General features: G+C 36.1%; 1 protein-coding gene across 6 annotated transcripts in view; it reads right to left on the bottom strand.

Annotated features, from left to right (window-relative positions):
• The window catches only part of PDE7A (phosphodiesterase 7A), a 150,146-nt gene that overhangs the window by 30,159 nt on the left and 97,924 nt on the right, over positions 1-22,063 (bottom strand). For all 6 annotated transcript variants that reach the window (XR_008420062.1, XR_008420063.1, XM_053896555.1 and 3 more), the window contains exons 4-5: positions 2,607-2,758; positions 578-641 (exon numbers count right to left, since the gene is read on the bottom strand). Coding sequence is in view for 4 of the 6 variants with exons in the window: in XM_053896555.1 (XP_053752530.1) it covers positions 578-641; positions 2,607-2,758 (216 nt within the window). In the remaining 2 variants the exon portion in view is untranslated. The remainder of the gene's footprint in view (positions 1-577; positions 642-2,606; positions 2,759-22,063) is intronic.

Genomic DNA, 22,063 nt, shown 5'->3' on the forward strand with positions numbered 1-22,063 from the left:
GATTCTGATAAGACTCCTAAAGAAGCTACAAGCTCATCTCCACCCAACCATGAAGATGCCATGTCATAGGGAACCACTGTTGATCATATGTCATATCTCTCAAGTGTACAGAGAAAGAAAAGCCTGAGAACCATAAAGTTAAAAGAAAGGATATCTTTAAAATGTCATTAATCTACCACATATCTGTGGCTATCAAAGCTGAAATACAATATCAGAAGATGTCATTATAAATGACCACAACCCAAAAGAAACCAAAACAGAGAAACAAAATAATGAGGTAACAATTTCACTTTGGGTTATCTATAATAGTAGCATTAATTAGGGATGGATGGCCAAGTGATGATGATGATGATGACTTTTGATTACTGCTAACCAAGAGTAATGAAAAGACAAAATTATGAGAGTGATTCTTTGAGCTTATAGATCAGTCACTAAAGAAGGGACAAAATGATGTTCTGTTGGCAGCAGAGGGCTCATAACCTAAGTAAATGAAAGCAATAAACCCCCGAGTGACTGTACCATAGATGCAGCAATCTAGAGTACACATTAATTTGAGTAAGTCAAACTCTTCACTTACCATTTGTTAGTCTATCAAATAGAAAGATATCAAAATTCCAATTTCCAACTTTTTCCAGCATACACTGAAATGAAAACCAAACATTCCTACTGTAATTTAAGTTCAATAACAGTCTGTCTTTTACAGATAGTCCATAGTGAAGTTAGTGAACATGGAAAGTGATTTACTTTAAGAAATGCAAAGTATCATTCTCCTTTTAATCATGACCTTTCCAACTGGCTCCAAAAAAGTGTCCAAAGGGTAATCTCCATTTGGAAAACCAAATATTTTGTATTCCAATTAATGAATGTACAAGTAAGGTTATTGTTTCTTTCAATTCATTCCTATACTCCCATGAACTTTTCAAGAATTCTAACATAATTTAACACCATGAGCCATATATGGATCATACATGGCATGGTCTAGAAATTAGATTTTAAAAATAAGTTATAATAGTTGAGTACTTACTATATTCCAGGTACTGTTAAAAGTGTTTTGCTTACTCTTACTATTCATACCAAGACTATGAAGTAGGAGTTGTCTTTAATCCTCCTTTATATATGGGGAAACAGGCTAAAAGTAACTAACTTGCTCAGCTAGAAAGTAATAGAGCTGGGATATTAATTAACTCAGGCGGTCTGATTCTGGAACCTAGGCACTTGAATCTATACTGCACTATGCTTAAGTTATTTGTCATTCCTTTTCTTAAAAAAAAAAAAAAAACACTCCCAACTTACAGGTATTTATTTATATTCTTTAAATATCATTATACAATAATTAATAGCCTTTATTACATTTAAGTTGATGTGTATTTCAGTTGAGCAAATCTCACAACAACCAAACCAAATTCATGATATTTTTACACTATATATTTGTAACCTGAAATTTTTGTGGAAAGTTCACTGTTGTACACATCTATCAATAAATTGACGTAAGAAATACTCTTACTAATAGTGATTATTTGATAGTACTAACAACCACTCATACACAGATCAATATTCTCATTTTGTTTATTTTTAATTTTTTTTAATGTTTATTTTTGAGAGAGAGCATGTGTGCGTGTGTAAGCGGGAGAGGGGCAGAGAGAGAGAGGGACACAGAATCTGAAGCAGGATCCAGGCTCTGAGCTGTCAGCACTGAGCCCGACGGGAGGCTCAAACCCAGGAACTATGAGATCATGACCTGAGCCAAAGTCAGACGTTTAACCAACTGAGCTACCCAGGTGCCCCAATATTTTCATGTTAAAAAGCAGAACCTGTAAACTTTTTACAATTTAAAGAAAGCATGAACACTTTTCTATAGATTTCTTTCACAAACAGGGAAACATTTTTTTTGCACTTTAATGTAATTGTAAAGAAGGTACCTTAGCCCTATGTACACACACTTACAAAATCTGGCCTGTAAATATTAGGTAAAAAATAATTTTAAAAATATCAGAAACGTAAGATCATTAAAAACTCTCATTTGGTCAAAAACAAGCTCATCTGAGCTCCACCTTCATTAAGACATTTCTTTTAAACTATATAAATAATGCTTACAATCACTGGGTTTAATTAGAAAATGTATAAACCCTCAAAATAGCTCAGTGATGCAAGAGACTATAAAAAATCATTTGACTATAAGTCATGAGACCTAACGTCCTATGCTGGGTTTACCTCTAAACAGTGGGTGAGCTCAAACAGTCCCTGATGCTCTTTAGGTCATAGATTCTTTATGTATAGCATATAGACATTAGATCAGAATAGCCATAATATTCTTCCCAGAGTTAAAATTCAGTGTGATCTTATAGTTTAATGTTTACTGATCTACTTGTTACTTACTGTTACAATAAACAAAAACATTTTCATTCTTTTAGTTACTTCAGAGATTTCCCTTGCTCTGTAATACCTAATTATAAAATGAACACCCACTCTAAAGGAAAAACTGAATAATGGGCTTAACTAATTTTTGCATACAAAAAAAGGTTCTAATAAGTCAATCCCATACGGGAAAAAAAGGGTTTCATGAAACTTATCAAAAATCAATGTTTTCTTGAAAAAGTTATACACACCTTGGCTTGTCCATTATAATCATCATCTAAAATGTTTAGAGAATTTGAAACAGTAGTACCGCGAAAAAAGCGAGAAGATCTAAGATACCGCTGGAAACTTAGTAACCTCCTGATATTTCTTGCAGACACAGAAACTTCAATTTCAGATTGAGCTGAAATAAAAGAAGTAAAAGGTGAGTATAGCAAGTCGAAACTGTGCACACACAATCTTTGTTATACTCCTTTCTAGTTACATACAAACCCTTTTTAAAAAAACGAATCATTATACCACATTTCTAGGAGAGAAGTACTTCATTTGTATTTTCAACTAAAGAACTAAAAATGAAGGGGTAAACGGTCAATTTTGACAGGATTTGGAAAGCTAATGAGGAATGTGGCTGGATTAATAATCAGGTTTTTTGTTTTGTTTTTAACTCTGAAGAATTATCACCTCTCATTCTATTGCTTGAATATACTCGATAGACATTATGAAGAAAGACAAAAATCTAGTTTCAAACTACCCTTCATACTGAGAATCCAGGTCCCCAGTTACATATGAGAATTATTTAACAATTACACAACTACAATGTCTCAAATCCTAAGGAGATATCATTTCAAATATTAAGATAATTTTATTTAGAGGAAAAGGAGAAGGACTGGAAAATTAAGTAACATATTCTATTAAGAATTCTAAAGAATAGGGACAAAAATCCTGTAAGATGAAAAATTCTAAGGAAGAGCAAGTTTAACACAACCATTTTTTCCTCTAGTGTTAGAACAAACCAGTTTCCTTAAGTACCAGACAAAGTAACAGACTTGGGTTAAAAGCCATCTTCTAGGGAACACATGTTACCTTTAAACTCTAGAATCAAACTAAATTCAGTGAAATGCTCATAATATATAAAACACATGAAAAAGGAGACTAAGGATCAACAATTATCATCTCTTATCTTAACTTCTGTTAACTTAAACCCACCAGGAAGAATGGCAGGTGATCAAACATACTCTCCCTTATGCATCCAGTCACTAACTCCTCTATTAACCTGTATTACCCTGTGTTTTCATATCTATAGAATAATGGCAATTAATATGCAGTTCAAAGGGTGCTGGATTGAGTGAGATAACGTATCCATGAGCTGGATATATTAAGTAACTGGTTGCAATGTAGATGATGATAAAACTGATGTGATGCCACTGCTTGGAGGTATGCTTCCAGGTAGTTATCCTAAATTCCCAATCCATTCATGTTGCTTTATTATTATTTTTTTTAATTTTTGAGAGACAGCATGAGCAGGGGAGGGGCAGAGAGACAGGGAGACACAGAATCCAGAGCAGACTCCAGGCTCCAAGCTGTCAGCAAGAGCCTGACATAGGGCCCGAACTCACTGATGGTGAGATCGTGACCTGAGCCGAAGTCAGACGCCCAACTGACTGAGCCACCCAGGCGCCCCTCATGTTGCTTTAAATAAAAGTAGTCACTGGCTCCACATCATCTTAAAATGAATTCACGTCCTTAGTCTGAAGAAAAGGCTTCATGTTACAGGTTCTGGCTCGTTCCAGATGTGACTCAGATGTCATTTTCCCTGGGAGGCACATCTGAACGACTGCACGCACACTCCCCATGTAGAAGTGGGAGGTGCCTCCTCTGGGTTCTCAAAGCTCCCTGTGCAGACCTCTATCAGACTACTTCTGATATTGGATTATAACCACTTATTTACCTGTCTCCTTTGACAAATGGTGACCTCCAATGTAGCCAAGAACTACTTTTATTTTTCATCTCTTTATTCCAAATGCTAATAGTAGCACCAGCTAGGTATATGTAAAACATAATGAATAAATGGATCCTCGTTTTGAAATAGCTGATGAGTTTTCAGGCTCCCATATACTCACATAAGCCAGAAATAAAATAATATACACTGTTATGTACATTTTTCATAATGTACTCATTTTTCATTCCAGTGAATCTAAAATAGAAAGTTTTTAGAGCAACTGTGGAGTTAAATTTCTGATCTTTATCAATGTAACTTACATTAAAAGGAGTACAACAAAAATGGTAAAACTACTAATCAAGTGATTATGTCTGAACTAGAATTTGCATGTTTGAGGACATGAGGGTAGACTAAGTGTTCTGTGAAAACAATGTTCCAAAGTGCTTTGCAAAAAGTACCTCATTTAGTCCGCAACAATGTCAAAAGATAAATATTATCATTCATTTTTACACATGAGAACACTGAGTCTACAAGAGATTAAGTAACCTGCCCAAGGTCACACAGCCAACATAGGACAAGTGGATTTTAAAACACAGAACTGTTTACAAAGCCTGTGTCCACACTATTACGCATAGGTTTTTATTATATCTCTATTGTTTAATTATTAAGTGTAAGATTCTGTGTATGACATTATTCAAAATTGTCTTTACGTAGATGAACACGTGCAGAAAAAGAAACACAGAGGGGGAAAAAGCTAAGGTACACGAATTTAAGTCTAATATGATCCTTTTAGTCCTATTCTTAGAAAAGAGTGAATCGGGAAGGGACAGAGTTGAATGGTAGGAACATATGAGGAACAGGAGAGACTAATTAGCGTATACTAGCACCACCATCTCTGTTTTGATAAGGCACCTTACAGTTTTACAAAAGCGCGTTCACATAAGCTATCCCAGTTAGTAATCACAACAGTCCTGTGAAGATGACAAGACTATCGCCCCCATTTTACACACACAACTTTAGAAACCAAAGTAGAAATGCAATACAATTAATGCATTAGAACCAAAGCATTTAGAAAACTTCTAGAAAATGTTGCAGAATGTCTTCTATTCATTATGGAAAAGAGTTCAAAGTCATGAGCATGATTTCATGAGCATTCCCTTCAAGTGATCTTAAATCACAAAAGGTAACAGTTTTGTCACTGGCAATTATACTGAATCACTATGTGCATATATGTGTGTGCATACATGTATACACTAATAATAGTAGCATCACTGCTTTCCAATTATATATCCAAACTCATGCACCCTGGAAATAAGTGTGAGAATCTCTTTGGGAGCATAACTGCACAAGGACCAAAAAACAAATTAGCCTCACTTGAGTGGAAAACCCCAATAACTCAGTCCACCAGGCTAAATCCTCATATCAACAAGGCAGGATTCACATTATCAATGGTTAAGACATCTGGCAGTCTGGCAGCACCCTCCTTGCCCCTGCCTTACTCCTATTTTCTGAGTAATTTTTGACAAGTCACAACCTCTTAATGTCTCACCTTCCTTAAATGAAAAAAACAAAAACTAAATGTAATTCGTATCTTCCTATTTCATAGAGTTCTAAAGGTGGTACATGTTATCAAGAGTTCTGTTTTGACCATATTAAGTTGAGAATGAATATTAGACACTAACTCAAGGGGAAATGCTCACTCATAGGAGCCCAATGCATCCAGCAAGACCAATCCCATAAATAACCTACACAAAGGATAAGAAACAGAGTTTCATTTAATGACAGAACCAGCCTTAATAAGTACTGATTATTTTGCAGACAACCTAAGAAAGGACAGAGAACCTGTCCAGATGAAATAGCAAATCAATCACAGAACAGTGTTTTCTGCACCTAGAAGGCCTGGGGAAGATTACTTAAGAAGATTACATTCTGGAAAGAATGAAAATTCCATGACACCTTGTAGAGATAGCAGCTAAAACTACCTCAGACCTTTGCTTAAGACAATATGGGACCAGAATTTGGGGGAAGGAGGAAGAGAATATTTGATATTTCCATTAGTCTAATTAGTAATATGTAATGCATTTGCACTTCAAAAATGAAAAGGAAGGGCGCCTGGGTGGCTCAGTTGGTGAAGCATCCAACTCTTGATTTTGGCTCAGGTCATGATTTCGTGTTCTTGAGTCTGAGCCCCAAATCAGGCTCCACGCTGACAATGTGGAGCCTGCTTGGGATTCTCTCTCCCTCCCCCTCTCTCTCTCTCTGCCCCTGACCCACTCATGCATGTGCATGCTCTCTCTCAAAATAAATAAATAAACATTAAAAAAAAAAAAAGAACAAACCCGAACCTAACCCTTACCCAGTCATCCATCCAACCACCTCCCAAGCCTTCCCCCAAGATAATTTTTTTCTTAAAGATTCTTGTGTATTTTTCCCGAGTTTTTTGATCAAATGTATGAAATCCTTATATACTATTTTTCTACTCCTTTTACATAAATGGTACCATATATTCCATTATATGTTCTACATCTTGCTTTTTATCTTGGTGCTCCTTCCCTATACATAGAGACCTTCCTCATTTTTTTATGAGGCTATCAAGTATTTCATGATATGGATGAACCATAATCTGTTTAACCAGTACTGCCCTGAAGAGCATTGCTACAACTTTACAATTTACAAAAAATACCTTCATTTTGTAAAATATGCTTATATTTCCACTTCTTGATTTGTCAGCTTAAGACATCATCCTTTAATATTTGTTATTACACGCAAGGAAATGACTCTATATCCTACTTTCCCTTTCCCAATGTTTGTTAGTTGATGGAGTATATACTTTTTCTTTCATGATAATAATGTATCTCACAAACAATGTATCTTTGAATGGTAGTCTTTGTATTTGACAGACAGCTTGACTAAATATAAATTCTTGTCTTTCATTTTCCTTCCTGGAGTGTATTTCAAAGTACTGATTCATTATCTTCTGGCATTGAGGTTTGCAAAGTCTGAGGCAAACCCTTTACTTCCCCCCTTTAGTGACTTGGTCTTTTGCCATGGCCACCCACAGAAACTCTCTTGATCTTAAAGTCCAATGACTTTGCTAAGATATACCCCACTGTGAACCATTCTGGATCATTTTCCCCTGATACATGGTGTGCTCCTTCAATATGTCATTTTAACTCTTCTGTTACTTATGAAGAGTTTTCTTGAATGGTATCACTAAATATTTATTGCATTCCACTATTTTAGCTTTATTATTCAGAGACTAAACTGTTATGTTGAAACGACTTTACCTATCTCACTTCCTCTCCAATTCGTTTTAATCATTTATTTGTTTTGTTTGCTTTCTTATTTTTCCCAACCCTGCTTAGCTTCTGAGATCAGACAAGATTGGGTGCACTCAGGGTGGTGTGACTGCAGACTGCTTTTCTCATTTCTATCCCCTATGCTCATTATCTTGGTTACTGCATATTCTACACCTTTGGTCCTACCAAATGCCTTCATTTCTGTGATATATTTGGACTTTTGCTTCTATTGTTTTTCTCCTAAATATTTATTTTGAGAGAGAGCGAGCAAGCAAGCAGGGGAGGGGCAGAGAGACAGGGAGAGAGAAAATCCCAAGCAGGCTCTGTGCTGTCAGCACAGAGTCCCATGCATGGTTCAATCTCATGAACTGTGAGATCATGACTTGAGCCAAAGAGTCAGATGTTTAACTGACTGAGCCACCCAGGTACCCCTTGTTTCTACTCTTTCTTGATTCTGAATGTACATGTTTCAACCACTTTTTTTAATCCTGCCTTATTATCTATTCCCTGAGTTCAATTTGTTCTTTATGGCTATTGCTTCATTTAATCAAAAAAAATTTTAATGTTTATTTATTAACAGAGACAGAGTGCAAGCGGGGCAGGGGCAGAGAGAGGGAGGCAGAATCCGAAGCAGGCTCCAGGCTCTGAGCTGTCAGCACAAAGCCTGGTGTGGGGCTCGAACTCACGAGCCGTGAGATCATGACCTGAGCTGAAGTCGATGCTTATCTGACTGAGCCACCCAGGTGCCCCACTTCATTTAATTTTTTAAGTGAGTGGTACAAAATTCAGTCACACTTTCTTACACCATAAAATTAAACTCAAAATGGATGAAAGACCTAAATATGAGACAGGAAACCATCAAAATTCTACAGGACAAAACAGACTGCAACCTCTTTGACCTCGGCTGCAGCAATTTCTTACTTGACATGTCTCCAAAGGCAAGGGAAATAAAAGCAAAAAAATGAACTATTGGGACCTCATCAAGATAAAAAGCTTCTGCACTGCAAAGGAAACAATCAACAAGACTAAAAAGTAACTGACAGAATGGGAGAAGATATTTGCAAATGACATATCGATTGGATAAAGGGCTGGTATCAAAAATCAAAAATCAAAGTCAACACCCAAGAAAACAAATAATCCAGTGAAGAAGAGGGCAGAAGACATGAACAGACACTTTCCAAAGAAGATGTCCAGATGGCAAACAGACACATGAAAAGATGCTCAATGACACTCATCATCAGGGAAATACAAATCAAAACCACTCTGAGATATACCATCTCACACCAGTCAGAATGGCTAAAATTAACAACTCAGGAAACAACAAATGCTGGCGAGGATGTGGAAAAATGGGAACCCTCTTGCACTGCTGGTGGGAATGCAAACTTGTGCAGCCACTCTGGAAGATAGCACAGAAGTTCCTCAAAAAATTAAAAATAGAACTATCCTATGACCCAGCAATAGCACTGCTAGGAATTTACCCAAGGGATACAGGAGTGCTGATACATAGGGGCACTTGTACCCCAATGTTTATAGCAGCACTTTCAACAATAGCCAAATTATGGAAAGAACCTAAATGTCCATCACCTGATGAATGAATTAAGAAAATGTGGTGTATAGGGGCGCCTTGGTGGCTCAGTTGGTTAAGCGGCCAACTGTGGCTCAGGTCATGATCTCAGTTCCTGGATTCGAGTCCTGCATCAGGCTCAGTGCTGACAGCTCAAGAGCCTGGAGCCTGCTTCAGATTCTGTGTCTCCCACTCTTTCGGTCTTTCAAAAGTGAATAAACATTAAAAAATTATTAATTAAAAAAAAAGAAAATGTGATATGTCACACACACACACACACACACACACACACACACACACACACACAATGGAATACTACTCAGTGATGAAAAAGAATGAAATCTTGCCATTTGCAACAACGTGGATGGAACTGGAGGATATTATGCTAAGCGAAATAAGTTTAGTCAGAGACAGACAGATATCACATGATTTCACTCATGTGGAATTTGAGACACTTAACAGATGAACATGGGGGAAGGGTAGGAAAAACAAGATAAAAACAGAGAGGGAAGCAAACCAGAAGAGACTCTTAAATACAGAGAACTGAGGGTTGATGGGGGTGGGGAGGTGGGGAAAATGGGTGAAGGGCATTGAGAAGGGCACTTGTTGGGAGGAGCACTGGGTGTTATATGTAAGTGATGAATCAGCGGATTCCACTCCTGAAGCCAAGACTACACTGTATGTTAGCTAACCTGAGAATTAAAAAAAAAAAAAAAAAATCAGTCACAATTTTCATCAATTTGAAGTAACATTTTTCTGTGAGGTGCTCATTATTCCAAAGTATGAAATTATCATAATTACTTACTCTTTTTGCTTCTGGGCTGTTTCTTTTATTTTTCTTACAATTCTGTAATAAGCATTCTTATAACTATACCTTTCCACATATCCTAGTTGATTCCCTTGGAATACACCCTCAGAAGTAGAACAAACACATAGGAGCACATTTCAATGGCTTCTAAAACACACTGCCAAACTGGAGAATAAGTTTTCTAAAAGAAAATTAGAGGGGCGCTTGGGTGGCTCAGTCGGTTAAGCATCCTACTGCAGTGCAGGCCATGATCTGGCGGTTTGTGGGTCTGAGCCCCGTGTCGGACTCTGTGCTGACAGCTCAGAGCCTGGAGCCTGCTTCAGATTCTGTGTCTCCCCCTCTCTCTGCCCCTCACCCGCTCATGCTGTCTCTCTCTCTCTCTCTCTCAAAAATAAGTAAACATTAAAAGAAAGTGAGAGAGCCTTCCAAAACTGTCCTAGAATAGCTTCCAAAATATGATCTAAGGGATCAGTAACTATAAATCAAGGATAAAGCATGATGAGATCATTTTAAGATGGAAATTTTTAGTTTCCTCAGGTTTGCTTCCCTCCCACTCTTCCCCCTTCTACACACATACATACACAGATTCCCTATAACGATTAGAAGGAAAAGTCTTATATTGAAACAAGGAAAGACCACTACAGAGAAAAAAAGAGTATCAAGTTGAATAAGTAGATATCATTTAGGAATATATAAAAAAGAATACATGGGGAACTGGAAACAGGAATGAGTGACTGAGAATTTGACTAGTACCCTCATTCAGACTGTTACTGAAAAGCTCACCCTCTAACCATATTATGTAAAATCTGACCCTACTACCAATACTGTCACGGGCTCTCTCTGTAACATGAGGTGTGCCATTATTTATTTCAAAGCATAATACACAGTAGATTAAAATTGTCTTTATTAAAGCCCAGCTTCCACCAGGCCATGACTATTTATTGTAAGTCCCAGGGTTGTTCTAGTTTACATGGTTACCTACATTCCAAACCAGCTTAGAAAGCCAACAGGGCTCAGCGAATTAATCAAGTTACTATTAAAGAGCCGTTAGCTCTGTTGGTTCTCTTCTAAAATATAACATTACCTCACTATGTGACCATGAACAAACTAATCAACTTCCAAAAAATTAAATGAGTGTTGTTACTTGATGATCATGGGAATTACTTCCAGCCATCCATTCTTAGATTCTCTGAGCCAAAAAAATGAAATGTGGGATAGCAGGCAAATTTAGAAACAATGTTTTCCCCTAATATTAGAAAGGAGAAAGGAGATACAGGCAATAGGTTAAGGAAACAAAAGGGCCGGATAATCACACATGTTCAGCAGTATTACTCCTGACAGTCCCAGACTCACTTCTCTATCATTCAAGTAGCATGGCAAAAGATGTCACCAACAGTTGTTATACAAAAGAGGTTTTTAACAGGAAAGGCTTTGGATCTTGAGACTTGACGGCTACTTGCTTTAATGGTCCACAAGAGGGAGCCTTGTAGTCACTATATCTGCCACCTTAAAATCCTAAAAATCACTTAGATGCATATAATCATGAATTACCCTTGGAGACTATTTAAACAATGTTTTTTAAATTCAGTTTTAACTGTAGTCTAGGGCAATGTCATGTGGAATGGTAATGGAATAAAAAAAAACCTGAAGGCATTCTATATTCTAACCTCTCCTTTAATTTTCCTAAACACACACACACACACACACACACACACACACACACACACACACACACAGACACCAGAAGCCATATCTGCATATCTGAAAGGTTATTGTTAAAATACTGAATAATTACTTATCTGTGTCTATGGGACAAATTTTCTTGGAAGAACATCTACACTTGGCATGTGTGGATAAATGAGGAAGAAAATAGCTAGATGCATAAAGCAATGGCCTTTAGTAGAGCAGTACATGCTGATATGCAGAGGCAGTACAGCAGAGTAGATAAATCCATGAGCTTTGGAGTTACACACCTGAGTCTAAATCCCAGTTCTGCCACTTCTACTAGTTTCGTGACATTAGGAAAGCTATTTAAGGTCTTTACCATTTCCTCACTGTAAAATAGTCGTCACAGGACTGTTGTAAAAATTAAATAATACCTGCAATGTGTCTTTTTTGGGAAAGAATAAACAATTAACACTTAATAGCTATAGTTATCATAGATATCAAATTTGTTTTTAGTTAAGGTATAATTGACCTATAACACTGTATTAGCTTCAAGTTCAAATATTTTTAATTTTTTTAGTGTCTATTGAGAGACAGAGAGAGACAGAGCATGAGCATGGGAGGGGCAGAGAGAGGAGACACAGAATCCGAAGCAGGCTCCAGGCTCTACGTTGTCAGCACAGAGCCTGACACGGGGCTTGAACTCACAAACCATGAGATCATGACCTGAGCTGAAGTTGGACGCTTAACTGACTGAGCCACCCAGGCGTCCCTCAAGTTCAAATATTTTTAAACACATGACCTCACACTACTTATTTTAACAAAACCAAATTTATTCTTCATGATAGCATACTTCATCCTGAAGACCACAGCATACTTTTATGTACTATAGAAATAAATGCACATATTTAAAAGATTTCAAAATATGCATATTTTGCATGTAAAATGTTATTATTTTAAAATGAATATATAAACAGTCCAAGCTTTAATGCAAAGCAAAGAAATAAATGAGCTACTCATAATCTAAAACCAGATCAATGTTAATATGAGAATAAGCTGTACAATCAATATTCTTTCCCTTAAGCAATTCTTATAAGCTTAGTTTATGGAATTCAATGTTCACTTTGACAGGATAAAATAATTGGTATAAAACTCTTTTAAAAGATTATAAGATTATTGTTATTATTGTTATGGATTAGGCATTTCCCCCCTTCAGAGACGGGATATATGATATGTTGGATCCCTCTTATGTTCAAACTCAGGACTTGAAGATAGCTCCTTATTCATTACATTTTTAATTACTTTATTAGTGAACTGAGAAAGACAGACAAAAAAAAAAAAAAAAAAAAAAAAAAAGGAAAGAACAAAGACTTAAGTGTAACAGGTAAAATAAAGCCTAAAGTTGAATCTCCTATTCCCCCAGTTCTCCTAGGTACAATTAGACCATTAAAATGTATTAAGATTAATGTCCATTCCATATCAGCTCCCTAATTTATGCTTTGAAGTTAGAGAAGACATCGGGGGACAGAATGTTCTATCAACTTGAGACAAAGAAACAAAAATCAGTGGTTTTTATTTTTTTTTTATTTATTTATTATTTTTTTTTTTTAATTATTTTTTTTTTTTTACGTTTATTTACTTTTGAGACAGAGAGAGACAGAGCATGAACGGGGGAGGGGCAGAGAGAGAGGGAGACACAGAATCGGAAGCAGGCTCCAGGCTCTGAGCCATTAGCCCAGAGCCCGACGCGGGGCTCGAACTCACGGACCGCGAGATCGTGACCTGAGCTGAAATCAGTCGCTTAACCGACTGAGCCACCCAGGCGCCCCAAAAAATCAGTGGTTTTTAAATATAGGCATGTGGTACAGGGGATTGGAAGTAGGAACATTCATGATGAAAAAGACAGGGAAAAAAGACATAAGATTCTTGTTTTTTGTGATATCTCTGTGAACTATCATAGACATGTTTGTTTATGTTACATATTACAGATGTGATTTCAAGACAGATGAATGATTGGGAACAAACTAAAATTTAACAGAAACCTCAGCAAAAGATGACCTCAGTCTACAACACCACAGCTATAAGTAGAGGCTGGCTTGCCTTCATTTGGAATGAGACTAAATTACAAGTGATGAATAGCTGTGTTAGCAGATCAAACAAATAATGGCTGAAGAAAATATGCTTGTAAATAGTAAAGTACTGGCCAGGTGGTACAATAGGAAAGATGATGAGAAAAATTCTGTAACAAAGACAAAGTCATGGCTGAGGGAAACACCAAGCAACAACTTTTACACTTAAAGGGAAGAAGCAGAAAAAGCTACCAAATATAACAGGATCTACCTTTGTATGGGAGTTATTACACATTAAAGACTGAGATCATCTGAGACAATAAAATTAGTGAGACCCAAGCTTTTAAACTCAAAACACATACAAACAGATGTTCTTTCTGATCATATAACTCAGTATAAAACAGGTACTGAGGTCTAACACAGTCCTGTTAGGAAGACAGGAAACAATCCCAAATCAAACACACATGAGGATCTCAGAAAAAGTTTAAGGCGTTTTATATCTTTTCATAGAAAGTCATTACAATAAAGACAACATGAGACATTTGATTCAACAGAAAGTCAGCAACCAGCCTGAATCTGGTTAATAGTTCAGATCATACTTAGAGAGCTATAAGTAGGACCCTATAAAATCTAACTGGTAGAAGATACAGTTTTAGTCAATTTGATGCAACAAAATTATATTCACCCTCTACTATTAGCCAGAAGCTGCCAGAGGCCAGGAACAAAAAAAACTAATTATGACTAAAAGCCTACAAATTTAAAAGCTTTTAGACTACAATATAAATATCCTGACAAGTTCCCTTGCTGCCCTATTATCGGGTGGAGTAAAGTGCTAAAATGAATAAAAAGCTCAAGATAATGGGTAAAACACATTTATATGGACTGAAACATTACCATGTGCCAGGAGTAAAAGAAAATGGAAAAAACTGCATTTGCGTAGACATGAAAAAAAAAGCTGTAAAAAAAACCCAACAACCATATTCCTTGTATTACTTCTTGTCTGATATTGGCAGAGAGACCGTGCCTTCCAGTCTGGATGACGTCAGTAAGCTTTGGTGAATTCCATGAAAAGAAGTAACTGTCAAGCTGGCAGCTTCTGTTACTAGTTGATAATCATCCCAGAATCTTTAAAAAGACACACCCGATTTTCTGAGTGCACATGCAGTGTTTTAATAGTTCTTTTACATTTTAAAGATATTAGTATTTATTATATAAGCTAAAAATAAGGTGTAACTAAAAGAATGACTTATTAAATAGAGGGACATACAATTTTAGGAGGAAACGAGGGACAAATTCTGACAAAATGTCAATACAGAATTCATTTCATCAAGTCCAATAAACTGAAGACTCAAAATATTGTATTTCAAGAGACCAGGTATAGAAAAATATTTGTAGGAATATTTGGGGCTTTTAATCCAGCCTACTGAAAGTAAGCCACCTTACTCACAAGGAGGCAAGTGAAATGAGGAGTCTCCTGGTGATCTTTAGAGCTGAGTGAAAGCAGAAACATGAGAAGCCATCACATCAAGGAATGATGCTCCAGAGCACAGGAGCTCCTGTTAGGGACACACAGTTTCAGCAGAAACTACTCTCCCGTCAGCCCCATGTCTCCATCAGCCCCTTGCTCTCTCTAATCAAACAATTCCTCTCTCCCTCCTTCTCACCCCCCTTATCTTTTCCTCCCAATTTGTTAGTGCTATACATTGCTCATTGTCACTAGGTGCCTCAAACATAGAATTTTCACACCATAAAACTGGGAGACCAAACAGGTTCAAATTAGTTGAATGAAGGACATCAAGAATCAGTTTTTAAATGGGAGGACCAGAAATCTGTACCTTAGTAGGAGTAACTCCCAGACAGAACAGGTCTGAAAGTTAGGGATCTTTTAAGAATGGGATGAAAGCTGAAATTTGTCAGTGGGTCTCAAAAAAGTGTTAGCACCAACATTTTCATATGTATGATACATATTACCTTATGTGCTATATAACACAGAAGTTAATAAGAACAAAAACAAAGGTAAAAGATTGCTTCAGAAAAATCTCTTCAGTGAGAGATGATATCTGGGCAAAGTTTTTGATTTCTTCCCCCACAGAACCAAGATAATACCTGATAAATTCACAAAAGAACTTAGCATGAACAGCCCACTAAAAGCATTAGAGACAAAAGAAAAAGGAAAAAAATCTAGTTGAGAACAAGGCTTCTGTATGATACATCCATTTCAGGAAAGATTTAACTTAAAAATGTAGGAGAATTTATTGATTAAAGTAGAATCATTGCAATAAACATGCCAGACTAACCCTGATTACAGGTTAAAACCAGATCTTTGGGAAACACTTCTTGGCAAAGACGACTGGCGACCATCAAAATCCCTCTGTAACATGAGTACAAGTAAGTTTTTAATCATCTTCCCAAAGTTTGAATTCCCACAGTTCTGTAATAAGCAACCACAGAACTGGTCCAATACCAGTTAATTAACATATATATTCTGATTATAAACCCTTCATTTTTAATAAGCTTACATATAATTTAATTACCAACCTTTTTTGTTTGGAGATCATTTCAAAATACAGGTATAAAATACAAAAGGTTGTAAACTAAACTAAAAATAGTACAAGGAATACCCTTTACTCAGATTTGCCATTGTTAACATTTTTTTCCATTGCTTTAATATTTGCATAGAGTGTGCATGGACGTTTCTTCTTCTGAACATCTGAGGGTAGATTATAAACATTCTGGTCTTTTACTCCTAAATATTTCAGTCACTAATACCACAATTTAATACACTTCCCTATTATAAACAAAACCAAAGTGAACATCTTTGTACATACATTAACATTTACCAATGATTATTCCCTTTGCATACATTTCCAGTGGTGAAAACAAAGAAAAAAATGTTTAAAATTCTTGATGCATACCGAGGAATTGCCCCCTAGAGTCTCTAACAAAGTAACTATCACCAGCACTTTAGCTGATAGTTTAAGCTCCTAAATTTGATAGGAATTTGTTTGATTGGTAGTGAGGCTGGACATTGTTTCCATATTTAAGGTATTTCTGTGTTGAACTGATTTTCTTCTGTGGCTTCTTCATACTCTTTCAGAAAGACTCAAAGTCAAAACTTGTATAAGGCCTATGACAAATCATACTGGGGCCCTAAGAGAAGGATTTATGATAACAGACAATCCAAATGACAAAAACTCAAGGCAGAAAAACTGTAATACCTATAGAAAAAAATTATTGCTGAGGCCCTACTTATTATCTTTGGAGCCTGGGATTGTTCCCTAACTGGCCAGCTATCTTGAGGGGAAACCCAAACACTGTTTATTATAAACTGTATGTATAAAAAAAACCTTAAAAGAAAAGCTCAATATTGCAATGCAGATGTCTTGTAGTAAAGATAATATATTGTAGTAAAGATAATATATCAACATGGAGAAAGTCATAATCCAGAAATTAGTTAAAACTATTCTAGCACTTAAATATCAGCACCTCACAGATACAACAGATAGAACACAAAATAACTGACAAAAAAATAAGTTTTAATTAATATGCTGATAGTGTATTATGTGTCTTTACCTGCTATGATGCATTTTTCCCCTATATTTTAAGCTTTTCCTTTCTTTCGAAAGATCCGACTTTGGGTACAGAGCACGGGTTATATTACAAGACATAAATCCTAAAAGTAAGGACAATGGTTAAGATAATACCAGAATAATCCCAGACAGTGGTGATAAAGGTCTGAATCAAGTAGGATAAGAGATAAGGAGGACAGAGAGGAAAGAAATATGGCAGCTATTTTTGGTTACAAAATACAAGGAATTTAATGCAGACTGGATTTAAGCAATGAAAGAGCAGAAAGAGACAGGAATTTGACAACAGGAAAATTAAGAGTGAGGTTAAGTTACAACCACAGAGGTACACAGAAGAGGGGAGTTAAGGAGCTGTAGACATTCTAATTTCAATCCATTTAATACATCTATCTAGAAGTTTGCAACCTGAGCATGTAGAAACTATTTTAATTTCAGCACGCAAGGTTATGTCATTGTGAAAAATAAAATCTTATTTTTAATTATACATAAGGGAGAGGACACATTACTAAAGTCTTTCAAATGCTTCAGTCCCTCTGAAGGCTTAAACTTAACCCAGAGAGCTGCTTAACAGCAGGTAGGTGCCTTTGCCAAGTCTGAAGAAGAGAAGGCTCCTGAAAATGGCTCATGGGAGGTTTAGGTCATAGCAGGAGCGTGTGCTCACTCTCTGATTAGACCACATTTCATAAAACATAAGATTAAGATTTTTCTTTTAAGAATTCTGACCTCTGTGATGAACAATAGCTACTATACCAGTAGGAAACAATGATTCATTTCTTCTCTATGAAAAAAAAAAGGAATTCTCCAAATTGTATCATCTTTTTGGTTTAGAGAGATATTGTTTTGCAGAAACTACAGGACCGACCCTACAGTGACGGTCAATTTCCAACCTAGAGTCTTCACCTTTTGTAAACAGCAGCATGATGAGGTCAAGAGTTGTAAGACACCCTTCCATACATTCTGAGACACCACCCTAAATCGTTGTAAATCAGTAGATCAGGATACAAGTGTAGATCTCCAAACCCAACGTAACCTCTTCAAGCTTGGTACTGCTTCATATTGTTTTTAACCAGTGTTTGTCATTAGGTTTCATTTTTTACCTAATCTGAGCTTCTTCATCTCTTAGAAGGTATATTTCATCCTTTACCTTTATTACTATCATTGATATCTTTGGTCTACTCTTGTTTTGTCCTTTAGAATTTTTATTATTTGTTCTTGGCTTTGTTATGATTAGAAGTCATCGATCCTATTTTAATTCCACTAGAGAGTACTTTCAACTCTCCCAACCAAAAGGTCTCTTATGTCCTTATTTAAAATCCCAATATTAATTACACGTTTCAAATCCTCCATTTCAGTAAATTCAGTGAAAGATAAGGGGTTATTCTAGAGACTCCCAATATAACTGCACCTTTCTTTATAATATCAATATTCAGAATTAACCTTTTTACTGATATCCTTATTCACATCCTAATTCATGAATATTACAATATTCATAAATAATTTTATTTAAACTTTTCAATGATAATAAATTCACATGAATCAAAATTCAAAAGGCTCTACGATAAAACACTTCTTTTTCTTTCATTTTCTCAATCACCCATTTCTTCCTGGAAGCAACCAATGTTGTCAATATACTGTTACAAAAAAAACACCCCCACAAAATCTAGATATTGAATTATGCTTGCGTTCTTCCTTAAAACAAACCCACTAAGACTGGACTATTGTTCTTTTATGCTGTTGGAATCTCTTTTGCTAAATTTTTTTTCAAAAACTTTTTTTAACAGACACGTACAATAAGAGTGTATTTTCTTCTTAAAAATAATCATCAGTCTTCTAAAGATCCAGAAGAATTTGCCTGTAAAATCTCTAGACCTCATGATTTGACGTAACTCTTGGGCAACTTTCCCGAACATGCTGCTTTTCACAACTCCTTTACACTTAAAATTACTGACTGCTCCAAAGAGCTCTCGCTTATATGAGTTACAGCTACTGATATTCACCATGATAGAAATTAAAACGAAATTTGTAAATACTTGTTTGTCATTTCATTAAAAAATAACACAATAGTACTTCCAGTTTCTGTATCCACATATAAGAAGCTTGGAAGCTGCCACTCTGTCCTAACAATAAATAAAAAGCTGACCAGACTGAACTCTTCTAGGATCTGTAAGAGAGGTGAGGACACAGGGCAAACCACTTCCCTCAAGATGTGAGAGACCAAGAGATGATGAGAAAGAATAACAATTTACTGGAGCACAGATGAATAACTGATGAATTTCTGGAGGCTGAGTGTGACCAATTCTGAGACCCAGTCATGGGGCATCCCAACAATTTAGTGAGATTTACCTCCAGGTCTGACCAGAACCCCACAGTAAATGTCTGCCACAACTCACACAAGAATAGACAATCTGAATAGGCCTATATTTATTAAAATATTGGAATTAATAATTAATAACTTTCCAAAACAGAAAACATCAGGCCCAGATGGTTCACTGGTGAATTCTACTGAACCCATAAGGAAGAAATTATACCAATTCTCTACAATCTCTTTCAGGAGACGGTAACAGAGGGAATACTTCTAATGCACTCTATGAGGCTAGCATTACTCTAATAGTAAAACCAGACACAAACATTCTAAGAAAACTACAGACCAGTATCTCTTATGCATATAGGTGCAAAAATCTTCAACAAAATATTAGCAAGTCAAATACAAAAATGTATTAAAAGAACTATATACTACAACCAAGTGGTATTTATACCACGTATGCAAGGCTGGTCCAACATTAAAAAATAAATTAATGTAATCCATCACATCAACAGACTTAAACACACACACACACACACACACACACACACACACACACACACACGATCATACCAACAGATGCATTAAAAGTATTTGACAAAATCCAACACCCTTTCATGATAAAACCTCTCAAGTTAACTAGGAATATTGGGAATTTTCTCAACTTGATAAAGAATATCTATAAAAACCCCACAGTTAGGGGTGCCTGGAAGGCTCAGTAGGTTGAGCATCTGACTCTCGATTTTGGCCTGGGTCATGATCCCAGGGTCATGGGACCAAACCCCACATTGGGCTCCATGCTGAGTGCAGAGCCTGCTTCACTCTCTCTCCCTCCTTCTGCCCCTCTCTCCCACTTGTACTCTTTCTCTAAAAAAATAAAAATAAATAAAATTTTAAAATAAAAAGATTCTCTTTAACCCTCTGCCCTTCCCCTGCTCCCATGTGCACGTGCATGTACCCTCTTAAAAACAAAAACAAAACAAAAAACAAACCCACAGCTAAAATACTGAATGGTAAGAAACTTGACATTTTCCCACTAAGATTAGGTAGAAGACAAGGATGTCTCCTTTCACCATTCTTTTTAACATCATATTATAAGTCCTAGCTAATGCAATAAGAAAGAAAATAAAACATATACAGATTGGAGAGAAAGAAAGAAAACCCTCTTTGTTCACAGAAGAAATGATTATCTGTACATGAAAGAATAAACAAAAAAATTCCTGAAACCAATAAGCAATTATTATAGCAAGGTTGCAGGATACAGGTTAATATAGAAAAGTTCATTGCTTTCCTATGTACCAGCAATAAACAAATGGCATTTGAAACGAAAAACACAATACCATTTTCATTGGCACCCCTCAAAATGAAATACTTATTAATAAATCTAGTAAAATACATACAAGATCTACATGAGGAAAGAAATAAAAAAAAGAACTAAATAAATGGAGATATTTTATGTTCATGGATAGGAAGATTCAATATGGTCAAGATGTCAGTTCTTCTCAACTTGATCCTTAGTTTCAATGCAATCCCAATCAAAATCCAGTAAGTTATTTTGTGGATATCAACAAATTGATTGTAAAGTTTACACGGAGAGGCAAAAGACCCAGACTAGACAACTCATTATTGAAGGAGAAGAACAAAGTTGGGAGCCTGACACTGTCCAACTTCCAGACTTACTATACAGCTACAAAAATCAAGACAGTGTGGTACTGGCAAAAGAACAGACAAATAGACCAGTAGAACAAAGTAGAAAGCCCAGAAATAAACCCACATAAAAATAGCCAACTGATCTCTGACAAAGGAACAAAAGCAATACAACAGAGCAAAGAAAGTCTCTTCAACAAATGGTGCTGGAACAACTGGGCATCCATATGCAAAAAAATGAATATAACACAGACCTTACACCCGTCACAAAAATTAATTCAAAATGGATGATAGACTTATGTATAAAATAAAAAACTATAAAACTCCTAGAAGATAACACAGAAGAAAATCTGGACAACCTTAGGTATGGAAATGCCTTTTAGAAACAACACCAAAGACATGCACGATCCATGAAAGAAATTGATTAGATGGACTTGATTAAAATTAAAAACTTCTGCTCTGCAAGACAATGTCAGGAGAATGAGAAGACAAGCCACAGGATGGGAGAAAATAGTTACAAAAGACGTATCTAATAAGGGACTATTATCCATAGTACACAAAGAACTCTTAATGTCCTACAAGAAAATAACCAACTTGATTAAAGAAATGGGCCAAAAACCTTGATACCTCATCAAAGAAGACACAGATGGCAAATTCAGCCTATGAAAAGATGACCCACAGGAAATTTCAAATTAAAACAAGATACCTTTACATACTTATTTGAAAGGCTAAGATTCAGAATACTCACAACACCAAATGTTGATGTGAATGTGGAGCAACAGAAATTCCCATTCATTACTGGAAGGAATCCTAAGTGGTACAGCCACT

Source organism: Panthera pardus, unplaced genomic scaffold (genome assembly GCF_024362965.1).
Source record: "Panthera pardus isolate Hobbes unplaced genomic scaffold, ASM2436296v1 HiC_scaffold_7, whole genome shotgun sequence".
NCBI lineage: Eukaryota > Metazoa > Chordata > Mammalia > Carnivora > Felidae > Panthera > Panthera pardus.